Source organism: the organism of the source record quoted next, unplaced genomic scaffold (genome assembly GCF_019419815.1).
Source record: "Pyrus x bretschneideri cultivar Hongxiangsu unplaced genomic scaffold, Pyrus_bretschneideri_v1 Contig49, whole genome shotgun sequence".
In the NCBI taxonomy this organism is placed as follows: domain Eukaryota; kingdom Viridiplantae; phylum Streptophyta; class Magnoliopsida; order Rosales; family Rosaceae; genus Pyrus; species Pyrus x bretschneideri.
Genome location: NW_025999786.1, coordinates 271,669 through 281,346, shown reverse-complemented (window position 1 = coordinate 281,346; position 9,678 = coordinate 271,669). Strand labels below are relative to the sequence as shown.

Genomic DNA, 9,678 nt, shown 5'->3' with positions numbered 1-9,678 from the left:
GGCAGTGTTACGAGGGAAAAAGAAATATCTCGAAATTCGGGAATCTAATGGCATGCTTATGCAGGGAAGTTGGATGTATGTGCTGAATATTGCAGAACTAAAGAAAGATGTACTCAATGAGGCGCATATATTGGCCTATGCGATGCATCCTGGAAGTACTAAGATGTATCACACTATTCGACCTTTCTACTACCGGCCTGGCATGAAAATAAAGATTGCTGAATATGTGAGTCGATGTGTAATTTGTCAGCAAGTCAAAGCTAAGAAGAAGAAGCCTTTTGGATTAATGCAGCCACTTCCCGTTCCCCAGGTGGAAATGGGAAAATATTACCATGGATTTCATGTACATGTTTCCTCGTACGTGAAATGATTATGATGGCATCTAGGTGATAATGGATCGGCTTACTAAGTCAACACACTTTATACTAGTTCGAGAGAACTATTCTTTAAGCCGATTAGCTGAGCTATATCTATCGGAGATTGTTAAGTACCACAGGGTTCCGATTAGTATTATTTCTGATCGGGATCCTAGGTTTACTTCTAAGTTTTAGGTGGCTTTACAAGAAGCTTTTGGTTCAAGATTACTTTAGGTACCGTTTGGTACGTGGGACGGGACGGAACAGAGTGGGACAAGGCGTTCCGTTCCACGTTTGGTGCGCCTAAAACGGGTGGAACGAGCTGTTCCACGGGACAAGTTTTGGGTGAATTTTCGTTCCACCTCACCCCCTAGAACGACTCATTCCACATCCGTGGAACACAAAATTATAACCTCTCCGTCTCCTTCTTCTTCCTCGTTTCCATCCGAGGGCATCTTTGCTCCCGTTCCGTCTGCATACCAAACGATACCTTATAGTACGGCGTACCATCCACAGACAGACGGGCAATCTGTGAGAACTATCCAGACACTAGAAGATATGCTGAGATCTTCGGTACTGCAATTTGGCGATGCTTGGCATAAGCGTTTGGATTTGATGGAGTTTGCCTACAATAATAGTACCATTCTAGTATCGGTATGTCACCTTTCGAGGCACTCTATGGTAAATCCTGTCGTACTCCTCTATGTTGGTCAGAAGTTGGTGAAAGGGTGTTAGTAGGCCCTGAAATTGTTGATGAGACTACGCAAAATATTGAAGTAATTAAAGCTAACCTGAAAGCGGCCCAAGATCGACTGAAAAGCCTTACTAATAAACACGCCACTGATAAGGTGTGTAAAGTTGGAGATTGGGTATTTTTGAAGCTATCTCCATGGAAGGACGTAGTACGGTAAGTCCTCGCTACATTGGACCGTACCAGATCACCGAGCGAGTCAGTGAAATCGCCTATAGACTTGAGTTACCTCCAAAACTATCAAGAGTGCACGACGTTTTTCATGTCTCTATGCTTCATCATTATGTCTTTAATCCATCACACGTGATACCTCCTCATCCATTAGAAATTAATCCAGAATTGACAAACGACGAGGAGCTAGTGACGATTTTAGACTGGAAGAATAAGGTTTTTAGGAACAAGACTGTTCGCATGATGAAAGTTTTGTGGAGGAACCATTCAATGGAGGAAGCCACTTGGGAGACGGAGGATCGTATGCGAGATTTATATCCAGGCCTATTTTATGGATATTAATATGTCGTTATGCTAGTGTACAGAAATTTCAGGGACGAAATTTTCTTAAAACGGGTAGGTTGTGACGACCCGTCTCGAATAAATATATATTTTCTCCCCAAATGTGTGAAAATGACGATTATGCCCTCGTTGGCTTAGTGACATGGATGTACATATATAGTTTTAAATTATTTTTCCTGCTAATGTGATCAAATTGTACTCGACGCCAAGAGACTGTTGACGCGAGTTAGGGCCAAATCGGGTTCGTAACGAAAATGTTACTAAGGAATAAGTGAAATTTGGGTTGGTTTCTTTTTAGTTGGACTCAATTGTTTGAGCCCTAAACATTGTAGCCCAACTAGGGCTTGAGACCCTTTTATTTCTGACCTATCCTATGACATACACACACATACACACGTGCCAAACCCTTCCCCTTCTCCTTCTTTCTCGAACCCTCTCTTTCGTTTGTTCAACCATAGACCAATTGTGCAGAAAACCCTCCAAACCTCACAGATCGACCTTTCTAAGACCATCATCACTCATCTTTTGACTTCACAAGACTGGTGGTACCATTGGTTTAAAGAAATGACGTCGAGAACCCGAGAACTCGCTAGCTCCGGTGGGGTAAAAGTTACTCTGATGTGATCGTTGAGATTTTCAAGGTTTTAAGGTCCAAAAAAGGTCCTAACCAACTATATTGGGACCCTAGGTTAGTTTTGAAGTGACTTGGACATCGGAATAAGCTAGTTCGCAAAGTTGCAGACCTTGCCGGAATTTCGAAGGATTTTCCGACTACTTTTCGTCGGTTTTAGGACTTCAAATAGGTAAGGTTATGTTCTCCTTGTTGAGAGCTTCAAGTCCATATAAGATTTGTGGAATTTGGTTGAAAAATGAATGAGAAAATGAAGTTTTAAATTTTTCCAAAATCCGGTGTTGCAGACGACAGCTGGCGACGGTTCCCGGTGAGTCACTGGAGAAGGAAGGGGAATATTCTGTTAACCTTGACGGAATATACTGATGGCGTCAGGTAATTTTAATGGAATATTCCCTAACGCGATTAGGGATTCCGTCAGCGTGCCAGACACATGCCTACGCGTGTGACCGTGCCTTGGCCAACTCGTGAGACACCAGAAATTTTTTCTAAAAATATAGGGATGCTCTTGGTGTTGGGTTGGCCACGATGGTATATTCAAACACCCCAATGGAGCAACATATGAGAAGTTATTACACGGTTTTGGTTATATGCTTAAAATTAACGTTAAATTAGTTGTTTTGCATATAGATGAGACGTTTCTGGAGGACGAGAGTAACCAAGCAAGACTCGGGGGTTACGACCCTGCTACATACCAGTGAGTGGGCTTTTGGTTTTCTATATATATGTATATATATGTTTTCCATTTTCCTAAGAATTGTTTTAAATGGATTTACGTTTTTAAATGTCATGTCAATTGCATTACATTTTAGTATATGCATTAGTATAGATATGCATATTATTGCATGACACTGCAGACGCCCAGGTAAGCTTCAGGTGAGTGCATATTGATGATAGTAATTGCAGTGTGTATGGTTATGTTTAGATGCATTTAGGCCTCGTTTGGCACACCGCATAAGACACCGGATTGTACTATATAATACGAAACAGGTGTTTGGTGAGTTTTGGACTAAATAAGCACCGGATTATTAATCCGACCCCACCATTTTTTATACCCCTTACGCCCGCTTGCTTATCCCGTCCAATACCTTGGTATTATTTAGTCGGGTTCATGAACTTCATGCTAAAGCAAAAATAACTGCTCCAATCATCTTGCCATCTACTTCTACACATCAGGAATTCCTTCTCAACTAAGGTATTCCTTCTTTCCCTCTTTCTCCATCCCCACCTCTGATTAGCATCAGGCAGATTTTGAACGGAAAACCAGAGGTGGCACATCGAATCCAAGTCACGCCGTTCCCGTTGTGGAGAGACATTATTTGAGTTTTTCGTTTAATTGTTATTTGATTTTGATGATGTTCGGTGATTAAACTCAAAACTGGAAAAAGATTTCATCTGAGTTTTGGTTTCAATGGATTAAAAACTCAAAACTGGGTTTTTTTATTTCACCTGCGTTTTTGTCTGCAGTGACTCCCTTGAAAAGTATGGAAATGGACTTTTTGCTTGCTGGGTGAGCAAGCTCCGATCAATAATTTGGAGATTTGCTTCTGCAAATTTGATTGGTTGGTGGATGAAAGAAAAGGAAGACGATGATGGTGACGAAAGAATTGATAGTTTTTATTTTTTTTATTTATTTTTATTTATTTTTATTTTTTGGGATTGTGAAATTTTATTTTTAAAAACACATTTGTAATTTTTTTTTTTTGAATTATCAATTTAAAAATATTATTAACAAGTACCAAACACAAAAAAAAATATCAAACACAGTATAAATAATATGGTTATTAGTCCGACATTCACCAAACGACCGACTAATTTAGTCTATACTATCCGATGACTATATATCCTATCCGACTGAAATAGTCAATACAGTCTGAGCTGCCAAATGAGGCCTTAGTGCTCATTATCCTGCACCCCGGTGTTAGTACTCTGCCCGAGGCCAAGGCCTAGCCTTCATGTGATCGTTCACCTCCCGCACCACACGTTCAGCTTAGATCCAAGGCAGGTGCCAACCTGTCGTACAGACCATATTAGGTGGTTTCGACTCGTAGGTGACTTGCGATACTTCGCACAACCTTCACGTAATCATAGCACTTGAGCGTATCTATTTACACCCAGCCTGTTGTACATACCACATTAGGTGGTTCCGACTCGTCTACAGGAATTGGTAGATGAGCTATAGGCTCAGCGGTACAGGTCACATTAGTTGACTCCGGCTGACACATCAGTTTACATTGAATTATTTCACTTGGCTTACTTATTTCATTGCTGAGATACTTGACAAGGCATATATTTGGTTTCCACTATTCTTCAGCATGATTTCTACATACGTATGTATTACTATTTTTTGGGAAATTATAGGGGTTTTACGGTGAGGGGTTACTATTTTTGGAAAGAGAAATGGTTTTAAAAAGCTTTGTTTTTTCCCACTCACGTTTTCTGTTTTGTGCCCCTTCAGGTTCTAGTTAGTCGTTCGTGTTGGTGGCTTATGAGGATTCTACGACTGTTCTGACAGACTTCAATTAATGTAGGAACTTTATTTCATAAAGTATAATTAATACTTAGCCTGCTGGACTACACTTAGGTTACCTATGCTCTAAATATGTGTATTTTCACTTTAAATACCTTCATTCGCACTTATATATTTTTCTAGTGTAAGCTAGCTAGTTTGGTTTTTGTTAGCCCACATTTACATAATACTATCATTTCCGCATTGCGCACATGGCTATGTCACCCTCACGTGACGGCCAGCATGCCTTGATTTCGATAGGGATATGTCAACATTTGTATATGTATATATGCATGAAGAAAAGATGAATGGAGAATATATTTTTTATCTACTTTTTCTGTTCGAAGTTTGGCTGTGACATCCCACATCGCCTAGGGGAGTGATCCTTATATGTATATTCTCATCTCTACCTAGCACGAGGCCTTTTGAAAGCTCACTGGCTTCGGGTTCCATGGGAACTCCGAAGTTAAGCGAGTAGCGCGCGAGAGCACTTCCAGGATGGGTGACCCATCGGGAAGTTCTCGTGTGAGTTCCCAAAAACAAAACCGTGAGGGCGTGGTCGGGGCCCAAAGCGGACAATATCGTGCTACGATGGAGTCGGGCCCGGGAAGTGGTCCCTCTCGGGTCAGGATGTGACAATTGGTATCAGAGCCTAACCCTGGTCGCGTGTGTGCCGACGAGGATATCTGGCCCCTAAGGGGGGTGGATTGTGACATCCCACATTGCCCAGGGGAGTGATCCTTATATGTATATTCCCATCTCTACCTAGCACGAGACCTTTTGGGAGCTCACTTGCTTCGGGTTCCATGGGAACTCCGAAGTTAAGCGAGTAGCGTGTGAGAGCACTCCAAGGATGGGTGACCCATCGGGAAGTTCTCGTGTGAGTTCCCAAAAACAAAACCGCGAGGGCGTGGATGTGACATTGGCTTCCTTCGAGGATGTGGCGGTGCAGTAGGTTGCTTTATGCTGCTTGAGATTAGGATTTTTTGTTATTTGTTTTTGCTGCCTACGGTTTAGGTTTGTATGGGTCTCCCGTTGTATCTTAGGTGGAAGCTATCATTTTGCTTAAGTCTTTTAATTTATATGTTGTTGTTTAGTTGACTCCTTTTGGGCTTTTTTTTTTTTTTTTTTTTTTTTTTTCTGTTGTTGTGCTTGTATTTAGGTTATGAGATGCCTTTTGGTCTCTATCTTCCTTGTACTAGTTTTTACAATGAAAGTAATGTTTTTTTGGACAAGTTAATGGAAGTAATTTGTTGTCACTTAATATTACGATCTAGTGATATTCATCTTCACTTATAAGCGAGAGGTCTAAAGTTCGATTCTAGCCAAAGTCGAAATTGAATCACATTATTACTAGCCTATTGTGAGGCTAAGCCACTCATTCTCACTTAGTGTCGATAATATTGTTAAAAAAAATGAAAGTAATTTGTTTTGAAAAAAAAAAAAAAAAAATCAACTTTTTAATTTCTGGGTTGATACTTGAAACTTGAGAAGGGAAACTTAATAACAATAGCCCACCTGTAAAAGCCTATTATATCAACCAAAAACCCTAAACCTCTCGCGCACCCGCACTCAGGCACTCTCTCCCTCCCTTCTCTGTGTCTCTCTTTCCCCCGTGGTTGTCGAAGACTGAGAAACATTCGGACACGCGAAGCAGAGTTAGGGTAAATCAAAATGATCATCCCAGTGCGCTGTTTCACCTGCGGCAAGGTACCCCCAACTCGCCCTTAACCTAATCCTAGGCCTAGGGTTTTCTGTTCCTCTAATTTCATTCAGCGTTTCGATGGGGTTGAATTTGGGGATGATTGAATAATTGGTGGTTTATATGTTTAATTTTAGGTCATCGGGAACAAGTGGGATACGTATCTCGACCTGCTGCAGGCCGATTACACTGAAGGGTGAGTTGGTCAATTTTCAGGTGTTTTCCCCCGATTTTTAAAATTCAATAATATCAAAGATTCTTACTTTGTTTGTGGTAATGGTGGAGAACGTGCATAAAGTTTACGGTCGTTCCATGTTGTGAATTGCACAATATAATGTCAAAAACCAGTTCTGTAATGCCTGGCATAAGCATAACCTAGGGTTTAATTGGGTTGATTATGAGGGGCTTATGATGATATGTATGTTGTACGATTGGCGGAAAAGACATTCTAAAATAAGCTTAATAATGACATGGATACGAGGTTTTTCGATGACCAATGCTAGTTTTTCAGTTCTTAGTAATCAGTTGGGTGTAGTTTATAGATCCTTGAATGGTGCATTACCTGTTTCCATTATTTTTATTATTGCATCTGCGTGCATAATAAAGTAGGCCCTATAATGACAAGGATAAGAGGTTTTTCAACGAGCAATGCTCATTTTTCAGTTTTGATTGAGTAATCAGTCGTGTAGTTCATAGATCCTTGAACGGTGCTGTTTCCCTTATTTTTACTGTTTCATCTGTGTGCATAATAAAATAGGCCTTGTAATGACATGGATATTGGATAAGAGGTTTCCCGATGGGCAATGCTCAATTTTCAGTTTTGACAGACTAATTAGTTGGGTGTAGTTTATCGATCCTTGAGTGGTGCATTATCTGCTCCCATTATTTTTCCTGTTGCATCTGTGTGCATAATAAAGTAGGCCTTGTTATGACATGGATAAGAGGTTTCTCGACGGGAAATGCTCATTTTTCAGTTTTGACAGACTAATCAGTTGGGTGTAGTTTATAGATCCTTGAACAGTGTGTAAACTGTTTCCAATATTTTTACTGTTGCATCGGCGTGGGTAATAAAATAGGCCTTGTAATGACATGGATAAGAGGTTTCTCGACAGGCCATGCTCATTTTTCAGTTTTGACAGACTAATCAGTTAAGTGTAGTTTATTGATCCTTGAATGGTGCATATCTGTTTCCAACAATTTTACAGTTGCATCTGCATGCATAATAAAATAGGCTTTATAATGACATGGATAAGAGGCTTCTAGATGAGGAGCAGTGCTCATTTTTCAGTTTTACAGAGTAATCAGTTGGGTGTAATTTATAGATCTTTGAACGGTGAATCTGTTTCCGTTATTTGTACTGTTGCATCTGCATGCATAATAAAATAGGCTTTTAAATGACATGGGTACGAGGTTTCTCGATGGGCAGTGCTCATTTTTCAGTTTTTACAGAGTAATCATTTGGGTGTAGTTTATAGATTCTTGAATGATAATATGTTTCCAATATTTTTTCTTTTGAATCTGTGTGCATACAGATATGTGTACATATTGGAGTTTAACGTGCAGACAAATAGCTATGAATAATTTTAAAAGTGTACTCTTCCCTGGTTGTAGACAGCCAGGCTGAAGTGTAGGAATAAAGCTATCAGTTTGTCCTGGAAGAAAATTTACTTACTGGTTTGAATCTTCTGGATACAGAGATGCACTTGATGCATTGGGTCTGGTCCGCTACTGTTGCCGGCGTATGCTTATGACTCACGTTGATCTTATTGAGAAGCTTCTCAACTACAATAGTAATCTCTCACGCACACTCTCTCCCTCTCTATCTCTATCTCCCTCCCTCCCTCTCTCTCTCTCTGCACATGCACAAAATCTACTACAAAGGTGTCCAATAAATTTATGTACTGACACAGTGACACTACGTTTTGTTACAGCTTTGGAGAAGTCTGACGCCAGTTGAGGAAGCTTGGTGTAACAAGTGCCAGATGCTCGTTTGATGTGACCTTTGTCATGTCTTTGTGTGGTAAATGTTCTGTGCTGTTTTGTCTGGATCATGATCAATCCTTATTACCATACTTGGAAACTTGGAATGTCTAATAGGATTATCTCTATGTAGGGAGATACTTATGCATGCACTTGAGGTGTTTATGTTGCTGCACTAGTTTATGAACTTATTAAATAGAATGAAAGACTGAATGCTTCTAACAAACAATAGTGTTATTATTAGCGTTGCTTGATCTAAAATGATTATGGTATGCATACATTTGCCTTGCTATAACTTTGTTGTGGTTTTTTCGTCATGCTACTATAGATGCAGGATTTCTATGTTTAGGTTCCAGGAACATGGTTTGAATTGCTCTTAGTCACAGGGCATAGGTTTTAGAAAAATGGTGGAATGTTGGGGAAAGAAACAGGCCAGGAACACGGTTGTACCTGATATCTTGACTCATTCTCTCCTTAACTCATTCTCCCTTCTCATTCTTAGAAAGGATGAGGTGTCACTAGGGCATTAGGTGTTGACACCGAGAAACAGTTCTCGTGTTTATTCTTCTCTCCTTTTTCAATGCTCTTTTGGCTACGTGATATATGTTTTCTTCTGAGAAATTTAAATGTTCTTTTTGCGGAAAAAAAAAGTAACGCCAAGTGGAAGAATTGGTGTTTTCTTCTTACCTGTTAGAATTACAGTTATCGTTACTGGCACACCGGAATGGTCATCTAGTATTCGCACTCTCATATTTTTTTACACCAGGTAGAGCAGGATTAGTTTGAAGTGCAGATAGCAGCTTCCTACGTTATTCGATTTTTTTTCTTGTGGCTGAATATCGAAATCATCATAAGTAAATTTAACTCCCAACTCTGACCAACCTTAGATTTGAGTGAATACTTTAAACTGTAAATCATTAATTATGCTGTGTTTTTATGTTTGTCTTTCTTTCTGGGTTTTGAATCTCTCCCAGTTTTCGGATGAACAACTTCCATTTGGTTGCAACTTACATTGTCAGTGGCAGTGTTAGGTTTTCAATTCACGCGGTTACAAAGGCAACCATTGTCATTAGAAATTAGATTAGTACTAATCTATTCCAAACGAGGACCATATTTGTCGTAGGATAGTTAATTGTGGAATGCTAAGCAGGTGGATTAGTCACTTAATTAAGCCATGAAGGTGATGGTATGTATGCTATTGAATGATCTGGTTGATAACGTTTCATGATTTGCCCC

At 39.9% G+C, this 9,678-nt stretch overlaps 1 protein-coding gene across 1 annotated transcript; it reads left to right on the top strand.

The window, feature by feature from the left end:
* Nucleotides 1–6,326: 6,326 nt before the first annotated feature.
* On the top strand, nt 6,327–8,718 carry LOC103956120 (DNA-directed RNA polymerase subunit 10-like protein). Its single transcript, XM_009368062.3, has 4 exons — nt 6,327–6,470; nt 6,600–6,658; nt 8,158–8,252; nt 8,394–8,718. Exons 1-4 carry the CDS (start codon nt 6,435–6,437, stop codon nt 8,417–8,419), a joined length of 216 nt encoding a protein of 71 aa, XP_009366337.1. The 5' UTR covers nt 6,327–6,434; the 3' UTR covers nt 8,420–8,718.
* The last annotated feature ends 960 nt before the right edge of the window (nt 8,719–9,678 follow it).

Coding starts and splice junctions, on each gene's coding strand:
- LOC103956120 (XM_009368062.3), top strand. CDS start 6,435: ATGATCATCCCAGTGCGCTGTTTCACCTGCGGCAAG. Junction 6,471..6,599: donor GCTGTTTCACCTGCGGCAAG/GTACCCCCAACT, acceptor GTTTAATTTTAG/GTCATCGGGAACAAGTGGGA. Junction 6,659..8,157: donor CAGGCCGATTACACTGAAGG/GTGAGTTGGTCA, acceptor TTCTGGATACAG/AGATGCACTTGATGCATTGG.